The sequence below is a fragment of the Chaetodon trifascialis genome, chromosome 11, assembly GCF_039877785.1.
Source record: "Chaetodon trifascialis isolate fChaTrf1 chromosome 11, fChaTrf1.hap1, whole genome shotgun sequence".
Lineage (NCBI taxonomy): Eukaryota > Metazoa > Chordata > Actinopteri > Chaetodontiformes > Chaetodontidae > Chaetodon > Chaetodon trifascialis.
This window is the reverse complement of record NC_092066.1, coordinates 13,680,627-13,701,968: the sequence shown is the minus strand read 5'-3', so window position 1 is coordinate 13,701,968 and position 21,342 is coordinate 13,680,627. Positions and strand designations below refer to the sequence as shown.

General features: G+C 45.1%; 1 protein-coding gene across 2 annotated transcripts; it reads left to right on the top strand.

Moving 5' to 3' along the window:
* Positions 1–1,493: 1,493 nt before the first annotated feature.
* nyap2b (neuronal tyrosine-phosphorylated phosphoinositide-3-kinase adaptor 2b) lies at positions 1,494–20,991 on the top strand. 2 transcript variants are annotated; one of them, XM_070974597.1, is made up of 7 exons: positions 1,494–2,457; positions 4,896–5,097; positions 9,169–9,485; positions 13,030–14,106; positions 17,038–18,282; positions 18,375–18,478; positions 18,734–20,991. In XM_070974597.1, the coding sequence occupies exons 2-7, from the start codon at positions 4,919–4,921 to the stop codon at positions 19,019–19,021; spliced, it is 3,210 nt and encodes a 1,069-aa protein (XP_070830698.1). In that variant the 5' UTR covers positions 1,494–2,457; positions 4,896–4,918; the 3' UTR covers positions 19,022–20,991. The 2 variants fall into 2 exon arrangements, with proteins under 2 accessions (XP_070830698.1, XP_070830699.1); XM_070974598.1 differs by having other exon boundaries at positions 13,033–14,106; positions 18,734–20,990.
* Positions 20,992–21,342: the final 351 nt, after the last annotated feature.

The following is a 21,342-nucleotide window of genomic DNA, read 5'->3' as shown; positions in this document are numbered from 1 at the left end:
CCATTCACCCTTGAGATTTCCTCACTGTCTGTGCTCATTGAACTCTGATAGGATCTAAATACTTCCTTTGAGATCGTACACATGGGCCGTGCACCGAGGTCAGACCGCGGCCTTTGTGCATATGTGCATGTGCATGGGTGCGTGTGCTGAGCTGGTCTGGATAGAGTGACTTGCTTTGTGTATGACCAGTCAACCACATCCCTCACAATAGGCAGAAAAAGGGGGTGACTACCTTTTTGACATAGCATTTTATCTCAGTGAGATCACAGCAATTGGCTATTTATCACATGTGGCATGCTGTTATGAGAGGAGTGTTTGAACTGGGGTCAGAGAAAATATTGTTTAATTTCACCCCATTTTACCCCCTTTTCCACAATCCAAAGCAGGTGCCCCTTTTGAAAATCATATGCAGTCCAGCTCAGTGTTTCATCTCTCGCCTTGCTGAACTTACCAGTGCGTTGTTGCTCTTTTTGGCTCCCCCTCCCCTTGCTTTATTTTTAACAACCCCATTATCCCCTTCTCCCCTCTAAACTGACCAGCACATGTTTGTGAAAACTGATTTCGTTGCCTCCCACCTCTAAATCCAGCGCCCTTTTTTTGTCCCCCCACAAAGTGCGAGACAGAGTCAGGAATAGAGGGAGGGGGAAAGTGAGGGGGAGAAGGGCGGGGGTTAAGAGAAATGGAGGGAAGGGTTGATGAAAACAACAGATCTCTGCTCCCTAATCCTTTTGTGTCGACGGTGTTAATCCATCCGAGCAAACCCACCCCACCCGCACCGCTCACCCTACCTCAACCCCTGCTTCTGCACCATATACCGGGCGCTCCCACCACATAAACAACCGACAGCACTACTGAAACCAATACTCGTCCCCCAGACAGTCAAGCAGAAGTACACGGCAGCCGCAGTAGCCCCCTGACAAACACGCAACTCAGGCTCAACTCTGTCCCTGCTTTCATCCTGTTCATCTTTGTGGCCGCTGGGAATGATTCTCTATTCTGGATTCCTTGCGTCTGTTTGTTTATGCAAACATATTTTAATCTTGCAGCAGCATGTCAGCGTGTGTGTGTTGGAGATTGGAAAGTACTGTTTTTCCTCTCGGTGTGTTTTGCTTCCGCACATTTGCTCCTCTTTGTTTTGATCTGCTTTGTTTTGGCTACTGTATATGTAATGAATGCACTTGAGAGCAACACGGTGTATACACTGCAAGTGTTTTTGTGTCGTGGTCTTGTTTACGAGCTGTAAGAGAGAGGAGGGGGGTTGGGGGGCATCGGGGAGGGGGAGCACAGTGGTTGCCGGGGGAAGAGGAGGTTGTGTCTAATGAGGTCACACCCTGGCAACCCAGTGACTCCTCCCACTCAGCTCCCCCCACCAATGCCTCCCCCATCTTTCCACTTGGCCCCGTCTGAGTGTGCCCACCCACTCAACCCCCTCCTCCCCCCTTCACCCTCTGACAGAAAGAGCTCTCCGTGGTGCTGAAAGCAGAAAAACACATCCAGGCTCCAGTTACAGTGCAACTGCAAAGGGAGGGCAGGCAAGGCACACGAGACAAAAACAAAAAATGTCTACTTGGAGAAAGAGACTGGGGTAAGAGTGCATCTGAGGATGAGTTGAAAAGCACAAATTGGGAGAAATAAGAGTGTAGGAAAAGGAAGCAGAGGGAGGGAGAGGGAGAGTGGATGACGCTCTAGTAGAAGGTGGCTACAGTAGGCAGTGGGCGTGTTCTTGTTGTGATCTATAGCTGGGAAGCCCGGTGTCATCTGCTTAAGCACAGACCGACTGTACAGACCTGTGTGGACGAGCAGGACGAAGGGAGCCGGCAGGGAATGCAATGACTGGAAACGCACAGCACTCTGCTTTACCTCGGTCTCAACCTTCAGGGCACCGTGGATGGCGACTCCCCTCACCTGTGCGACGCTGAGACATTTTGTGCATTCTGACAGAGCGAAGCAGGAGAGACGTTCTCGGGGAGAAGCATGAGAAAAACTGTGAGTGCCTGGTCTGCAACTGCAAAGCGGAGTTTGATGTGAGTGTGAGCGTGTTAGTGTGTATTTATGTCATGCTTGCGGTTGCGGGTGCGGTCTGTTGCTACGCTGCGTCTTCCTACTGTCTCTAGCATGTGCAGATGTGTGGAGCAGTGAAGCTGGCACCTGGCTTGGAGTTTGACACTATTTGGACTGGAGGGGTTGCATCTACCTTTTGTGCCCAAGGGAGGGAACGCTGGGCTGGGCACCCAATGGCCTACCTCCCTTCTAGCACCAGCCTTATCCTGGGTCACAGGGACTCCTTCTAGCAAGTCACTCAGTTGGACCGTACAATGGATGGAAGTCTACGTGGATTTGAGTGGAATAGTGCACTGGTGCTCCAGCATAGGCCACAGCTCACTAGCGTGCACTGGACTCATCAGGGGAAGACAGAAGACACGTTGGTCCACAAACCAGCAGGGACACAGCCCCATTGTAAGTATGCACTTGCGTATACACATCAATGACTCACAATCGCCCAAAGATATATGCCCTCAAATGCTCCTCCTACATCATAATTCATGCAGAAGTGATTTTTTTCCTCAAGTCCGCATAAATCCCAAAAGCAGAGCTGCCATATGTAGCACCTGTGTGTGCCTGGATTTACAGGTTAATCCTTGGTCCACTGCACTGCACTTGTGTGTGTGTGTGTGTGCGCGTATGTGCGCCCACACGCGTTGTCACCAGACAATTGGCCTTGCAATCTTTTTGACATTGTGTCTCTAGAATATCCATGCTGCCCTTCTCCTGTGACATGGTTGCCTGGAAACAGAAACGGTGTGCCACTTTCATTTACCTTTAAAGCAAAGTGCACCTCTGTGTTCCAACTGTTGCAGCTCATGTCAACTGGGGCACAGGGACAGAGAAGAGATGAAACGTAAAATAAAGAGAAGGCGCATCAAGTGAAGGGGTGGAGGGCGAAGAGTGAGAATGGAGAGGAAAAGAAAGCTTGGTTGGGGGGAAAAAAACAGATTGCTCAATTGACAGGTTTTGTAGAGATTAGCGAACAAGAATAGCATTTTTCATCGATGAGTTATGGGAGGACAATCCAATGTGAAAGGCTTGGTTGGTAAAATCAGTGTGATAAACAAGCTGATTCTAGTGCATAGTGCTGCTGCAGGCTTACAGGGATTAGGCAGCCAGGCTTAATTCAGATCAAACACTGTTTGAACTGTGCCTTCCTATTGCTGCACCCTTAACACATCTAACTGGTGCACCTCGTTTCTCCTCAGAAACTAAGATTTATTTCTTTTGTACAGCTTTGGATGTCTGGTTGTGCCTGTGCATCAGTGATAAGACCTGATAATCAGGGGCAAAAAAAAAAATCTCTACACCACTTCACACCAGGATTCTGTTGCCTAGAACTCTGCTCCGAGATGGTGAATCAGCCTGTTCTGTTGGCTCTTATCAGTCCTCTCCTCAAGCCTGTAGAAACCTATGCTAAGGAGAGTTGAGAGTGTGTCGTCGGGAGTGGAACCGGCAGATAAACCCACTGACCTAGGCCCCATGCTGGACTTATTGATAGACAGGCACAAGAGGGATGCAGAGGATGGCCAGACAATGGCCAGTCTCTCAGTTGGCCCTGCAACCTCCATCTGGCAAGCACCCCCCCACCCTACCCCCCCACCCCCTTGCTGCCCTTGCCGGCCTACACACACAAACATACATACAGTCATCACAAGCCCCCTCCCCCTCCCCACGCACACTCACACTCAGTGCTTCTCTCACACGTAAACAAGCATGAGTCTTAGGCCGATCTGAAAACATTGACCTACATAAAAGCGTGCACTGTCTTCTTCTCTTCCACCACTGGCCACTCCAAATTCACATTCGGCTGTTGCACATAGTATATACCATGTTGCATGCAGTTGCACATGTTTTCAGGCAAATACTGTACATGCATGCACAGTGAATCGCACCATTTGCTGCTCAATGTCAAAGTGGCGGCAAACATTGCTGTTTTCACATGATTCCTATTTAGAAGGAGTGAATCATTGTATGGTTGCACCAATGTGGTTGTTTCATTGAAGAGGCTTTTCCTCACAGCACCATCCACACTCTTTTATATGACAGTGATGCTGTCAGTAATAGTCTTTTTACAGAATCAAAAAGCAGCAAGGATCAACTCAAAAGGAGATTATTTTTAGATCTTAAACACAAGATTGATGCTGATATCCGCATATGCAAAACCATGCATCACAGTCTAGTAAGACTGCTTCATTTAATCTGTGCGGCTGGTCCCAGGAGTACAATATTTTCACATCTGAGCCCGGCACATATTACAACTGCAGAAGATGAAAGTCCTTTTTCAGTTTCATTCAGAGACTCACTTGGTTACAGCCAATAATTTCAGCCAGAAAATGTGCAAACCCAACTGAGAAAACGAGCAGCTGCTACTGATCCACAGCCCATAAGACAACTGAAACTCTCAAAAGTGAAGGTTATGAGCAACAGCAGCTAGATGGTAACTCCCTTAACTGCATATTTACATGTGCATGTGAGCTTTCGCGTGTGTGTATGTGTGGGCAGTGAATAAAAGCAACACTCCAGGGAAGATGTTTAGTCTTGTGGACACAGGCATGATGCAAGTCTATGAATCTTTCATAGGCCATGAACTTGACAGGAACAGTCAGGAACATTAAAAACAATAGCAACATCACACGAACTCGGCTGTGTGACATTACTATGGCATTGATGCAATCTTATCCTCATCGGTTTTCATCTCATCAAGGCTGACCTTGAAAAATGAAGGTTGAGAGAATGATCACTGACATAACTGCATGCTTGTTTTGCATTCAAACCGTGCTCATATTCTGTAGTAGTATTTTGGAATTTGACAGTTGTCACTAACATTTTCTTTATGTGTTTATCAGAATGCTGTGGAAACACTTGAAGAATGATGAGCTCCAAAGAAGAGGAAACTCTCCGCTTTTTCCAGTATGTTGAGGAGAATGGGCTGAGAGCCTACAACGGCCTGGTAGCTCAAAACTTGGATCACGCCAGGAATGAGAGAAATAGGACATTCCTGCAGGAGAAAAACGACAAGAAGAGAAAACAGGAGGAAGCCATAAGGAGGTAGGAAGAAAAAAAAAGTGCTTCAGTTAAAGAAAAAACTCATTGACAAAGCGGGCATATGTGTGCAGCAGCACACCATTGGGGTTCTGCTCTGTAAATACAAGGATGTCACTGGGTTCTTTTCAGGAAGAGGTTGTAAGGAATTGGGACAAGTGGCCAGAGGGTCCCTGTGGCAATGGCAGGTTGCCATATTTTGGGGGTTGCCAGTGTGGGCTGGTGCACCCCACGATCTACAGAGGATAATTAATTTTTCACTTTTAGACTTATTTGGGACTTGTCCTTGGATGGAGGTCATCGCTGCTCCACTTCTGAGATGGAGAGCATTTAGAATTATGAAGGAGTGGGGCGGGCTGTGACAGAAAGTATGTGAGACATGTTAAGAGACTTCTGGTTATATGATGGCTCACATATGTCTAATAATTCCTTTTGTGTTGAAAGCTGTATTATCGTAATAGCATCCGAAGTTGAGAAAATTCTTTTTTCTTGATCGACCTCATTAGAGATCATTCACATGTGCCGCTGCACCGTGTTTCACATGTTGTGATGAGCAAGCAGTGCCACTGAGCAGAGCATCGGCGCTGCATGGCATCCCGAAACTTGAGCGAATAAGAAGCACGCACTCAAAACGTGACGAACACGTGGATATGGCGTGCTTGTGTTGTGGGGTAGAATAGTGAGCGGAGTCACAGAGCGGGACAATGATGGAACATCGCAGAGGAGTTTGGAACGTGATGAGGCTAAGACGTGGACATCTGTGTTCCCAGAAAAACTGAGAGCTTCAGAATATGAAGTGACACCAAGAGATTCTCTAACATTGAATAGCATCACTTATTACCATTTATGATTTTTTTTATATTCAAGAGGACATCAAGTGGATGCATATTCTATCTGAGAAAACACCCATAAAGAAACACTTATTTTCCACTTTGATGATCAAAAATCCAAAGATGCACCAAGCTGCACAAATCTCAGTTTACAGTGAAAAGGCTCATGGGAAATGCCACCCAGTGTCATGGAGTCTAAAATTCATTTGTGTCCAGTCCGTCTGTCTAACACGGTACAAAAGTATTTAGCAGCTGTTGAGAGTTTTAGCTGTGCATCAGATGATTATGTTGATGTGGTTTCGGAGGATGAGCATTCGTATGTGACCAGATGTGGTTCCTCTTAACTGATTTATTCAGGAACACTTTGAACCCTGCCACATTTCTGTCAAAGGGTCGTGTGATTCAAAAAGAGCTGCACTGATTGTCATTGCCACTGTGATTGTCAGTGCATTGTACAGTGGGTGTGCTGAATATCACTTGCATGATGAAGGGTGACTTAGAGTTCAACTTTATACGTCAGTTGCAGCAGAAATCTATGCTGGACTGTCTTTTATCACTTGCCAGCAAAACCCCCCTGCTTCCATTCTTAGTAACAGTCTGATGCAGCCCTGTACAGTAACTTGGTGAATGGGACAGGACGATGCCTGAGGAAAGTGGCATCTACTGTCCTGCCAGCCTTCCACTGTCTCTCAGCTGTTGCTATAGCTAAAATATTAATACACAGTCACTGGAGGAAAAGTCTAAAAAATAACTGGATTTTTCATGAGGCTATAAGTAGGTCAATGAGACGACCCATTTTTACAGTAACTGACTGAGAGTGAGAGAGAGTGTGAGGATTCATGTGTGCCTGCTTGGAAATGCATGTGCGCAAGCATGTCCATGTGTGCTCGTGTACATGTGCGGTCGTGTGTGGACACGAACGGCAGGAAAATAGAATATGTTAGTGTGTGAGAAAGGGCAGGGAAGAACAAATGGCCTGTGTGGTTGTATGAGGGTGAAAGAGCTTGTTAGAGCAAATGTGTTTAAGAGTGAGGGGGAGAAAAAAAAACCTGAGAGAGAGAGATTAAGTGTGAGCTCAGTTGCAGGAGATGTGTTCTGCCTGGTGACAGCTGGAGCAGCCATAGGCCAATCAGATCAGCACATGAGGTTTGAGTGAGGCGGGTCTTCCTGCCTGCTGCTATTTCACTCAGGGTGTCTTTTATAGTATTTCATCAGAAGAAGTTATCCACACAGTCATACACACATGCACACGTACACACATACGCAGATGCCCACAGATTTACTTAAACATGCAAGCGTATTCAAACAGACACGCGCACACACACACACACAAAACAATTACACATTTACAACACTTACATTTACTTATATTTACATACGCTTGCAAATTCCAAACGGCTGCTTTGCTTCTCTGCTTTACCCTTTGTGCACACATGCACGCATTCTCACATATCCTTTTTTCTATTTCTTTTTCCCTCAAGATCTCCATTTGTGTTTTGTTTGTTTCTGTGATGTTGTTTTTCCTGTCGCATGGCGTCACAGTGAGAGAACCAGAGCTGCCCAACGACAAGTCAAATCCAACTGGTCCAAGTGCACCTGTGGTCTGTCCTCTAGCCAATCACTGGGCAAATATCCTATAAATAATCCAGTCACCACTACTCCAGTCAGACCCACCCACCCACACACACGCACACAAGCCATGTACATGCATGTGCGGGCACATAGTCACAGCAGAAGCACACCCAAAACATATGAGAGGGAGAGGTTGTTTGTACTGTGGTGCTGACACCTCTGGCTGAATGCCATGGATGATGATTTTGTACTTTGTACTTTGATTTTGATTTTGATTTGTACTGATTTTGTACTTTGATTTTTGAGATATTTTCACCCAAACATGAATGATTAATATTCTTGTACAGAATATGCATTAATATCTACTACCTGTTATTTTTTTCTTTAATATAACATTGGCAGTTTGGCTCCACAGGTTGCCTCCTGCGTCTTTCTCTCGTACCAACACTCTCATCTTTAGTCAAAATGTGATGTGGTTATGATATGCACATGATGCACACGTGTGCTTTATTATTGTTGTGCGGCAGCAGCTGGTTTTGTGTCTGGTTTGTATGGGTACCCTGTCGCTAGGCAAAGTTAAGCCCCTGACCAATGAACCCACCCCACCAAGCACCTTCTGTTCAGCAGCTGGCCTGGAGGGAGTCAGAGTCAGCAAAGTCACACACTGAGGGCTCACACACACACATGCATGCATGCACTGACACAAAATAGAGATTTGCGAAGACACACACATGCAAATTCATCCTGCTTCATGTCATTTGTTTACACAAATCTCGGACGTGAAGCTTAGTTGTGACTCTGATATGAGAACAAATGATCAGCAGCAGAGATCAAGTGTGTATATGCTGCAAATGTATCATATCTTTTTTCTTTCCATCTTGAACTCATTTACTCTGTGATACACACACACACATACACGCAGTCCTGTTTCATCGTCAGAGGACATTACATTAACTTACATTCATTTCCTGGAGTCTTACCTCACCCATAACCTTACCCTAACTTTAACCCAAGTCTTCAGTCTAAAATTTAATGATTTACATTAAGGGGACTTGCATTTTGTCCCCATAAGGACAATGAGCCCTCACAGTGCGACTGTGTCAGATTTCTGTCCCCACAACACGAGTAATACACTTCCACACACACACACACAGTCCTCCTTTCCCCCATTACCACACGACACTCAGACATCATTAACGCTCCATTCAGGCCAATCATCCATTTATAGGGATTGATTGTGTACAGGCATGGTGTCATTATGTGTGTGCTTGTGTGAGCAGCATCGGTCATATCCAGGGTTAAACTCAAATCAATGCTTTGCCCTGGAAGAGACCCTGTTTTAAGTGGCACTGACATGTCTGTTATTGTTAACTTGGCGCTGTCATCATTTGAGCCACTTGCACAGAGTGAAATGCACACACACACACACAAACACACACATATGCCCACACAAATGGAGACATGCCATTCTGTATGTTCACTCCGTATGTGTTATTTTTGCTGTCATCTGACAGGAGCAGCTTCCAAGGGATGATGTGGGATGCAAGATTTTTGTCCAGCGATGCAAGCTGATATGATACTTCATACCTTAGATCATTAGTCATTGATATTTACATGGATATTTCTGTTCCCCTGACCTCTCTATGCTCTGTCTCTCGCTTCCTTTCTGTTTTAGGACGGGTGAGGACATTGCAACTGAAGGCAAGCACTTACGTATGGGCTCCATTACCATGCCAGACCCCCAGGAACGCATGCCCATGCCCCACCCGCATGCCCTTGCCTGTGGGCAGGGCTTCTCCGTACGCTCCCAGTCCCTTCACTCGGTCGGCGGTGGGAACAGTGGGGGCGGAGGAGAGGAGGAAGTAGGAAGCCCGACCTCTAGGAAGCAGCCCCCACCCAAGCCCAGGAGGGACCCGGCCACCAAGCTGAGTATGTCGTCTGAGGCGGTGGACCATAGTCCCATGTCCACCTGCCGTGGGGAGAGATGTGATGGTGAGTGGTGGTGGCACTTCACACCAAACTGCTGCACTATATATAGCTGCTTTCCGCAGTGCCCTCCTCAGCACTGTTTCTCCTGCAATGACATGACTTCTAGCTATTCACTGCATACTTACTAAGCAACAGAGTGGGCAATTGATGAAAAAAAAATAATGAGCTATAAGTGGAATGGGGTTAAAACAAGGTTAAAACATTTGGGTTGCATGAGCTGCACTGCAGTGACTGGTTGTGCACATACTGCCTGTTGTGTGAGGAAAAAACACTCGTGTTTGAATGATAGTGGACCAGTGTATACATATTCCAGTATAATTAAGTACACAGGCTAGTGCAATTGCGGATGCCAAAATGTATGAACAAAGGTTGTAGAGATTAAGGACACGTTGTAATTTTTTGTTGTTCTCTTGTACTTTCTGTCACTGTCAGATAAAGTATATACAGGTTGTTGACATGTTTTCCCTTGCCCCACAGATAGATCAGATACTGTGACATTCAGAATCATGCACTAACATCTTGAGCCAAGAGTGAGAATATCATAATGTGATGCACATGAATGAGTGGTATATTTTTGTGCTGTTTCAAAGTTCTGTGCTTTGGAAAATAATGCCTTCTGAATCATGTTGTGCTTTGTAATAGCTGCACTTTGAGGCCTTGGCAGCTTCTTTTTATTCTTGAATTCAATAGCAATACTATTTTGAGAAATCTTGAAGAGTAAAAGAAGAAGTGCAGTGCATTGTCAGCAGAAAGTGCTGGTTACAGAAGGTTATTGGTCACACAGTTAATCGTCAAAGCTGTTCTGAGAGCACATAAAGAAGGCAGAAAGGCCTTGACAGTCCTGTAACCTCATTTAGAAGTGGCATACTTTAATATTTCTGCAAGGCAAATTACCAATAAAGGCCAAACAGTTTTCTTTCCAGTTAAAACTGGCAAGGCCAATGTTTAGAGAAGCCTTGATCAAGATCCAGTAGAAGCATCCTGTTGCAATTCCACATTTTTCTGGTGCAAAATAAACAAACACAACATGTTTGCTTGGCCATGGATAAAAAAAGAGGGCATAATTCTAGTACATCAACTCAGTCACAGATACAATCCCTGCTGTAGCACATGCACAATACACAAAGTTCAGCAGTTTTTTGTAGAAAAAAAATCAGCCACAGCACAGGTGCTGAGCACAGAGAAGGAACTAACAAGCACTGCAAAATTAAACAGACATTTAGAGTATGATAATAGTCTTTGAGGCAGGAGGTGGCCAGAGCAAAAAGATTTTGAGGTTGCAGGAAGCTGTGACTCCATTTCAGTTTGGATGCTTCGTTGCCAACGTGAGGTTAAGGGAGTCGCCCAGCCTGCCTCAGATTGGTGGGGATCTCTCTATGTGCACACAGATCTTCCTGGGCACCACGGCAACCATCCCACAGAAACAAGACCCCCTGCAGCCCAGCCAATCACAGAATCACTGAGCAGCTCGAGCCAATGGGGCTCTAGAAGTGCTGAAGTCTGAGGCGCGCGAGCCAATCGCAGCGAGAGTGTGGGGGTGTCCCTGGCTGAGGGGAGGGTTGCGTGCTCTGTAGCTGGCGCTGTAGCGGGAAGGGGAGGAGCTTGTCAGAGTAGAATTCATTCAGGAGGAGCGATTGACCTAGATTCGTTTTCCCCAGGAGGAGAGGGAGGGGGGAGGGGGTTGCGGGTAAACACATCCGCTACAGGGGGAGGGGGAGGAGAGGGAGCAAAAGAGAGGGGAAGAGAAGGGATCGGGAGTACGAGATGTTTGAAGGGATGGATTCATCCTCAGTGCTGAAACAGATCTCAAGATCCACTGTGCAAACCTGTTCGTCTTACAATGCATGTGGTGATTGCAGTTCCACCACTGTGTGCACTTTACTGTACGCACACGCACGTATGCACAGGCTCACACAAAGACAGGCAGAATGTGAGCGTCATGTCAGCCCAAATTAACACATACCAGGAACACATCTGGGTTGAACCAATTCTTCTATTAACAGCTTATTAATTAGTGGTAACAAGGGGAAAATGTGGGTCCTCAGTTTAAATAAGCATCATCAACATCAACTTGGATAAATGCATGGCGTGCAAAATACCAGTGCAAAACTGCATTCAATGTTCAGATTTTCTTGACTTGACTTGACTTCCTAGATTGTGAGGATGTGTGGTATAAAATGTGTACGTGCCTGTCCTAATTTCCTCTGAATGTGTAGGCATGTGCCGTATGTGTGCGTGCGTGTCTGCATGTACTGTTGGTGGTGAGTCATACAGTTACGGGAAGTATGCGTGTGTCTGGGCCATCTGGCATCTGAATTATTAAAGGTGTAAAATCTGCAGTTTGAAGATTTCAGACATGGTCCGGCTCTTAACTACACTTATCTCCCACCTACCCATCAGAGAAAGGGACACTCCTATCCATGTCTGACCTAGAAATCCACTGTGCACGTAGAGCACTGTCAACTGTGAGTCAACTGCAACCCTGATTCCAAAAAAGTTTTCACATAGTGTAAAACTTCAGTAAAACAGGATGTGATAATCTGCTAATCCTCTTTGACATTAACTCAAATGAAAACAGCACAAAGACAATAAATTTAATGTTTTACCTCATCAACTTCTTTTTGTAAATATGTGCTTATTCTGAATTTGATGCCAGCAACACATTTTAAACAGGCTGAGAGGGGAGCAACAAACAACTGGCGAAGATGTGGAATGCTCCAAAAACACCTGTTCGGAACATTCCACAGGTAAACAGGTTCACTGGTAACAGGTGATAGAATCATGATCATGATTGACTGTGAAAGGCTCAGTCGATCACAAGCAAGAACGGAGCAAGGTTCACCACTTTGTGAAACACATGATATAAAGAATATGACTACATGGGCTTAGGTACAGTTGGTGAATCTGTTGCCAGTAAACACAGTTTGTTTGCAAATGATTGCGTTCTGTTTTTGTTGGCATTTTACACAGTGTCTCAACTGTTTTTGGTGTTGTGGTTGTAGAATTAGGGCTGCGCTGCACAGTAGTATCTATTCAACATGAACACTGTATCATAGCCTCACTGCACCATCTAAAGAGATTCACACTGCAATGCTACGTCACCACTATCAGAAGGAAGCTCCACAGCGTGTGTGTGACCCACATACTGTACTCACATACTGCTCCTCTGCCGTATATGTGACCTAGAAACATGCATATGCCTCAACTATCGCCGGATATCTGACTCAAGATATTACTCACAACTATACATTTTGACCTACATCTGACCCACAGAACTGCAGTAGGCTTTATGGTAATGACAATGATTCACTCAATTATTAATGAAAATAGATTTTTGTCAAATGCAGCATTGCATTGTGTATGATAGCAGAAAGCAGCAACGAAAGGGTCATGGGAATAGTGGTCTCACATCACAAAAAAGTATAGTCAACAAACGTATAAACCCGAAAACGAATAATATCCTCCATACTTGTGTGTTCTGGGGTCATGCTTGTGAATGTGTCCAGTGAATTTGAGTGCTTAGACTTTCTTTCTCTCTATCGTTTAGCAGCTCAAGGATGCAGTGAGGACTGTAAGAGGGTGCCACCACCCAAGCCTAAGAGGAACCCCAACACACAGCTGAGTGTTTCCTTCGATGAGTCCTACATCAAGAGCCACGGAGGCAGCGGGATTTGCCCCTCCAAACCTCTCCACCATGTCACCTCCCCCTGCGAACGCAACCCCTCGCCTCCACAGAGTGATGAGAGCCCTACGGACGACTGTGAAGACGAACCTGTCTACATAGAGATGGGCGGGATTGATGTCGGAGCGCGAGAGCCCCTGAAGAGCGAGGATGAGGAGCCAGGAGAGTCTGTGTACGAGGAGATGAAGTACCCAGCTCTGGATGATATGGAGTACCGCACTGACCCTGTGGGTTGTCGTTCCGCGTGCCCCACCCCGGCACCTTATGACCCTGAACCTCTCAGTCGTTGCTCCACACCACGAAACATTCCCCTCTGTGACATTCCTGCACCCTTTCCCAATTTACTCACCCATCGGCCTCCGCTGCTGGTGTTCCCACCAGCGCCGGCCCAGTGCTCGCCCAACTCAGACGAGTCTCCCCTCACCCCTCTAGATGTAGCCAAATTGCCCATGCTAGAGAACCAATCCTACAGCAAATCCCCAACATCCTCCTCCGAGCCACCCTCCTCTGCACACATCCGCAGGGAGCTCACTGCCACCCCAACCCTCACCGTATCTGGCCGCTCCTCTGCACCTCCTCTACCCTGCACCCTCTACAAATCCTCCTCCTCATCCTCCTACCAGCGCAGTCACTCCGCTTGCCCATCGCCAGTCAGCATGGGCCGCTGTCTCACCCCTCTCAGCCTCATGCGCACACCTCCCTTTGATGCTCCAATGCCATTCCCTGGGGGTCTGCCACGAAGCGCCTCTGCCACCCCTCACGGCAAAGGCTCGCCGCCCCAAGACGGCATGGGTCGACTCCACGGCTCTATGCAGAACGTGTCAACAGGGCGTTCACGGACGCCAACCAGCCCACTGGACGAACTAACCAACCTGTTCACCACTGGCAGGAACATGCTGAAGAAGAATTCCAGTGGCAGGAAGTCTAAAGAGCCTGGAGAGAGTGAGTCATTTCACACATTTGTCTGATCATTTTTGAATGAAGCAAAGAGGACAAACACATCCTCATATTTATGTTCCACTGATTCCGGAAGATCATAGAAACCTTATAGCTGCGTCTCCTTTTAAGAATCTTACCATGTATGTATGTATCTTCATTTTGAGAGAAGATACATACATACATGAGAGAGACACTTGAAAGGAGTTGCACATCTCATGTTGCAGGGAAGAGTCTCATAATAACAAACAAGAGAGCAGGATTAACACCCCGAGTGTCTATGGATGACATGGACAGTGTCAGTGTCTCACTGCTTTGTCTGTAGTAAACTCTGAAATAAGAAGTCTTCAGTTCGCTAATCAGTAATCTAATGTCCTATCTATGGGTTATCATGTTTAACCATGCTAAATTAGGAGGCTGTGCAGGGAATGCATCACTTTTACAGTACCATGCATGGTGTTTGTGGCACTCTCTGTAGCCTCCCATTTGTTTAATCTAGGCCTAGCGAGCCAAGTCTGATACAGATCGTATGATTTAATCTGAGGGGATTAGAGACTAAAACGGACAGCAGGCCCCTCAAACCTACTCATGGCATTAGTCCATCAGGCAGCATTACTTTTAAATATGTAAACATCATGTTTAAATACAGATAGCCATGCAAACACTCAAGGTTCTGCCAAAATTAAAGCAACTGTGAAGGAAAACAGTTTGCTCATAATAATATGAGCGCACAAGGTGCTTGAAGTTTGCAGAACGGATGTAAAAACACTAAATCACTTATACTCACATAATCATATGGCGCCATATGGCGAGTCTGGTGCCAGCAGCATTATCAGTCAGTCAGTCATAAATTAACATTCTCGTTCTCATGCATAATGCAGCTATTATCTTTGTGTTAAAATAGCCATGTGAAGCCTGAATATTTTTAAATCTAATGCAATGTAAATGAATGAAAGATTGATGACTGCAGGCATTAAACCTTAACTAAATAAGCAAGAGGATGTTTCATAAATGCATGAAGGATACTGGAGTTCATGTAGAGGCATGTCATGCATTATTTGAAAAGGGTCACTAATAAATTAATGCAGTATCTAATGATTTAGAGCGAGGTCTGACATTTAAGCCTATAGTTTGCATATAACTCCATTGCTACTTCCTCTTCAGATCTGTGCTGCACAATGGGAAATCATTTCAAAAATTGAACTAATTAAAAGCTCCAAAACACAGATTTATTCACGTGCATTTGAACATAATTCATAAATCATAGAATGAATCACAGAGTCCATGCATCCGTCCTTACTCAACGCTCTTAGCAACTACAACATAGCAACAGTGGAAGGAGGAGAAATCCCTGTTTCTTATTTGCAGATTCCCTCCCCATGGGTACTGCAGCCAATCACAGCTCAGGGCATGCCGGTCTACAACGGAGCAATGAGCTCCTGATGGGAAATAGCTGCGACTCTGAACTCAAATCTACACCTGATCAGTGGATTTCAGATTCTCTTTTCTATCCAATCAGCTGATACTCTACTCACGATTAAACCAATGGCATTGCTGTGGCAGCTGTGCAGATGGGGATAGTGGGTACACATTTGCTGTTCAGTCCAATGATTTCTATGCATTGTCTTGAATATATTCCTGGTTTATATTAAGTGATGTTAGATCGTCAGATGCTGCATTCAGGTGCCAGGAATTCCCTGTGATCTCTTACCAGTGCCCCTTTGATAGTATTTTGTTTTCTTGCCCCGTCTGGTCAGTAAACAGTGCGCATATGCTTTCTATACATCAGAGGTGGGCTGCGCTGACAGATCTTTTAAAATTCTGTGTTTTTTTTTATCCTAACACCTGTGTACAAGCACCACATGGGCTGACAGGTTGTGTGTGTGTTGCTCTGTAAGCACACACGGTGTAACAAGCACACACCTAACACAATGAATGGAGGTTAATTTTTTTTTTCTTTTTCCCTTTCTGAGGCAGCAACAGCTAGTCTGACCCACTTACCAACCGGTTAATCGCCACACTCCCTCTCATATATACACACATGCATGCATGCATGCATGCATGCACACACACTATATAAAGCCATGTGTGACGCATGACATCAGAAGGGATGGCCATAACGGGGGACGCTTGTGCAGGGTACTGTATGTTAAAGCCCATATAGAAACTATATAGAGGCACAGTCTATATGGAAATCAATCATGCACATGCATTTTTTTTTATTTGTGCAATGATGATCTATTACGTCTATTGCTATTACGTATACGTCTTTACTGAGCACTGAGTCAGTGACATACATACAGTTCCCTGTTAGCATTTGCTATGCACAACCATATTGTGTGTATACATGCTAATGAGCAGTCAGAGGAAACAATGTAGCTGTGCATGAAGAAATTGGAGAGATAAACACAGAGAAATCCGATGCTAGTGGTTCATGTTTTAGAGTATGTTCTGTATTGGTTACCATGGTCATTTTATGGTACTGTCAGGCACTGTAGATTTTAAGGAGAAGAAAAAGTACAGTGAAAACACACAATATTTAGTATAAATGCAGAAGTTAATGACAGCATGCCACCATGATGAAGATGAACACAAGTGTAATGCCTGTTAGCCCACATATGGAATTATCACACTCCAGTCGTTTACTGCAGCTGCATCAGAGTAGCAGTGAGTAGTGAGTGACACCTAGAGGATAAATTATGGTAGTGCAGAAACAGACAAGCAGTATTGTGTATGCATTTTCTTTTCACAAATATGTAACTGACAATTTATATTTAAACAATGAATCCAATTTACTACCATGTTTGAACAAATGCATTATGTACTTAGCTAGTTATGAGCCATTTTTTCACATATTAATAACTACAGCACAATAAGCTTGGATGCTACAACCTTTTAAGTCTTCATTCTATGATTTTTTTCCCTGTACTTTTACAGCTGAGTCCAAAAGTAAGTCTCACAGCGAGTCCAAGCGTGAAGGCAAGGAGCGCCACAGTCACAGCAAGGAGTCCAAGCGAGAGTCCAAGGATCGCCACAGCAAAGAGTCCTCTCACCGGAGAGACAGAGACAAAGACAAAGACAAAGACAAAGACAAAGAAAGGGGGAGCAGCAATCTGGAGCCGATGTCCCACAGACGTAACAGTAAAGACCGTACTTGTAGCGGTGTAGATGCACCACCTGTTCGCAGGGACAGCAGGGACCAGGGCTGCAGCAGTGTAGAGCCCATCCCATTGATGAGGAGAGACTCCAAGGACAGAGGGATTAGCAATGGTGACCTTATGCCGAGGAGAGACAGCAAAGATCGGAGTGGGGGACATGGAATGGAGTCTTTGCTGAGACAGGACAGCAAAGACAGAGAGAGATTGCTAGATCAGCCACCTGAGCTGTTACCGAGACAAGACAGCAAGGAAAGGGCGAGAAACGGTGTAGACTGTAGACATGAAAGCAGAGAGAGACTGCTGGATCAGCCACCTGAACTCTTACCACGACAGGATAGTAAAGAGAGAGCCAGGAACGGTGTGGACTCAAAGCATGAAAGCAGAGACAGACCGCCTGAGCTTCTACCCCGCCAGGAGAGCAAAGACAGAGCTAGAACTGGAGTAGAATATAGGCACGAGAGCAAAGACCATCGTCCTGATATGTTACCCCGACAGGACAGCAAAGAGAGAGGAAGGAATGACATGGAGTATAGACATGAAGGTAGAATAGACCAGCCACCTGAGATCCTGCCCCGACAAGAAACATCCAGAGGCAGCAACAGCAAGGACAGGGTTGGCTACAGCTCTGAAGCCAAGCACGAGGGGAGAGATCGGATCTGCCACAACGGAGATGTCCCTCCTCCTCCCCTGCCCAGACAGGACAGCAAAGATCTGAGCAGAACTGGACTCGAAGCGAGACGGGACAGCAAGGACAGAAGCCTGAATGGCTCAGAGCAGCATCATTATGATGTCAAGAGCACAAAGAGCCCTTCTGCGATGGAGTATAGGTGTGATAATAAAGAACGGGGACACCGATCGGACGGCACGCCCAGACGAGATAACAGAGGGAATTACAGCACGGACCAATCAAAAGCACAAGAGAAGAATGGCAGCACACAGTCAGGGCAGCATTCATCCACCACAACACCTACTCATCACGGGAGATCGTCTGGAAGCCCACCAATGACCGTGGGAACAGGAAATGGTGAGGTTTAAGGCCTCAAATTCATAAAAGAGTAAAGTGCTTTCATCAATTGTTACATATGACAGAATATGTGATTTTTCCTCCCTTTGTAGATCTGAAAGCAGCATCTAAGTATGGCCGCTCGCCTTCTATGCCTGCTAACCCCTCCCCAATGGGAACTCCACAAAGGAGAGCAGCAGAGACACAACAAAGTCAGGTATGCAGATTTGTTTTTCTTTACTTATATTTTTCACCTGTTAATCAGTGTCTTACTATAAGTAATGTTTGGAACATGAACACACAAGTTAGAACTCAGTTTCTCCACAGACTTTTCAGTAATTGTTTTAGCTGATTTTAACAAGGTTTAAATCAGAATCTTATGACAGTTACGTTTCATGGGCTTTAAAGTGTGCAGCTAACTTTGAAGTCAAGCTGCTTTCCCCTCACTCAGTGCACTGACTCTGCCCCGCAGATGCCCCAGATGCCATGGATCTGTGGAGACACCACCATGCTGGAACAGATCGAGAGGAAGCGCACCCTCTGCATGGAGATCCGCTCCAGGCAACACCCGCACCTTCAGAGATCTCTGGAGAGGCCTCCTCCTCCAGACAGGAACGAGGACAGGCACCAGGAGCGTAGTCAGTGCAAGCAGGAGAGCGCGTCTGTCCTCCCGGGCTGGGGGAAAAGCAGCGGGGCCAAAAAGATCCGTCCTCCCCCTTACCCCACACAGACGACTGTGTTCTGGGATACAGCCATCTGACAGTAACAACACACTTAACACCTCCCTGCCACACAACCCCCAATTACCCACTCCCTCTTTCCTGACTCTTCCCTGCAACATCAGGGGCGTCAGGACAGCCAATGAGAGCACCGGGGGGATGATACTCGCTGATGTCAAAGGACAATGGTAGTTACCATAGCAATATTTCTGCTCGTTCAGGTTGTCATGTTTTCTTATCATCACTGGTGATATTTGATATTTTTCTATTTCCTGTGATTGGATTCTTGTAATATAATTAGTAGAATAGATATTTGATGAATAGATATTTTCTAAATGAGATGGGGATTAAAAAGCAGCTTAAATGATGTATAGTAGATGTAGATGCAATCTAATGTTTGTTTTTATGTTATTTTTGTTTTGGTTCTTTTACATTTGAAAGCATAATCTATCAATACTTGTACTGTAGTAGCATAATTTTCTTATGCCCAGCTCTTTTTTTTTGTGCTCCAAAGCACTAAAATGAATGGACTATTCAATTCTGTCTATATATACTTTACATTTTCACTGTTGTATTGTAAGTTGAGGAGTTAACGTCAACATGCTTTAGATTCCAGCGCCCTCCATGCCTGGTCCACTATGTTCTAGAATGTACAACAGTCGGTCCTAGAACAGAAACAGGAAACTTTGTGTGCTTCAGTTTGTATATTACAGTAAGAAGCTGTGTAGTCACTACGTCAAAGCCTTTTGAAGCAGGCGAATCGTGTCATAGGAAAACCTGTTGGCTGGCATGTTGTAGAGGACGGAGAAAGTGTGAAATGTTTCTGCTGTTTTCTAAGATACACTATGAGGGTGGGTTGGGGAGGTAGTAAATTAGAACATACATTATTAACAGTATAATTTCCAAAACCAGCCAAAGCCTGTTCAAGTGAGATATGGGTGTGGTTGCACTTTGGACGGTTGGTTATTTGAAATGGGATTGGTGGCAATAGCTGGCAAGTACCAGCGCCCTTACTTTGCCATGCACACTGCAAGCACCACGACACAGTGTAAATACTTGATGCCAACGACCAGCCCGTACAATCAACACCTGAGCTTTTAGAACATTTCTTAATTTTACTGCAGATTATAATAGCCATATGCACTTGCTTAAGAAATAACTTTCAAGATTATGCTTATATATATATTTTTGAAAATGTTAAAGGTAGCTGTGCCATGCGAGTTTTAATTTATTGGCGGGGAGGTAAAGCCTCAGGAGGCTGGCTGTGTGTGACATGCAGTCATCTGCGATTGGTTGTCTCTGACAATATTCCCAATTCAATTGGCTGGCAACCATTTTAGAGATCAAATCGATGAAGGACCTATAACATGGCTACAGCTCTACCCGGTCAAGCAGACAGGGGTTGCACAAGGGCCTATAAATCTTTGAGGCTTTGTTTGAAAAAAAATAAATAAATAAATAAAAATAATGCACTACCAATCATATTCATTACATTTAATCAGGCTGATTGCATACATGTCCCTCTCCCCCTGCTCTCTCCCTCTACCTCAACCTCCTACTTACATCATCTAAATTGGTTCTCTTTAGCACATTAAAATGCAATGTTGACATTGCCAAAATAGTATGGGTTTGACGAATGAGCTAGCCCTCGGAGTGGAGTGCAAGCGCAGTACCCCTTCACTGGTGAGAATCAATGCTACAGAGGTCCCTCTGTGTGTACCTGTGTGTGCGTGTGTGTGTGTGTGTGTGTGTGAGTGTGAGGGAGAGAGCTGTGAGTGTGCGTGTGTGTGTGCCAAGCTGCACTGTATGCAAGTTGAATCTTTAAAAATGATTGTTTTAAGACATTCACTTTGCCCTGTCCATGACGTTGGGGGTGAAGGTTGGAAATGTAATAATGATGATGTACAATCTTTTTGTGTGTATAAACGTGCACTGTGAAAAGGTAGAGAGAGCACCGCACTGTCAGAGTCCTCTGTCTTATTGCACTGAGTGTTCTCTTGTTTTGCGTTATAAAAAAGAAAAGGAAAAAACATGTTTGAGGAAAAAAGTACTGTATTCTGATTGTCACTTGGGTTCTGTTGAGAGAAATAAATAAATATGAACTTGAAACCCGCTATGGAAAACTGTATACTGTTAAAATTATTCATTTTCTCCTGTCTTGGGATTTTTGCATGTGGGCTGTTGTTTTTACCAAATGCAGTAGTTATTGAACTCTGAATGACTCATGGTGTTTTTGAACATTTTAATTGAGGACTGCAGCTTAATATTCCTTCTTAAGGATGATTTAGTCAGGATTTCAACACTACTCTTAAAAAGTGGATTATTACAAAATCTCAAGGTACAGCAGCAAGATGATCAATTA

Excerpts from the sequence above, each read along its gene's own strand:
- nyap2b (XM_070974597.1), top strand. The coding sequence starts at position 4,919 with ATGATGAGCTCCAAAGAAGAGGAAACTCTCCGCTTTTTCCAGTATGTT. Across the intron at positions 9,486-13,029 it reads CCGTGGGGAGAGATGTGATG|CAGCTCAAGGATGCAGTGAG; the intron begins GTGAGTGGTGGT and ends TCTATCGTTTAG. Across the intron at positions 18,283-18,374 it reads GACCGTGGGAACAGGAAATG|ATCTGAAAGCAGCATCTAAG; the intron begins GTGAGGTTTAAG and ends CTCCCTTTGTAG.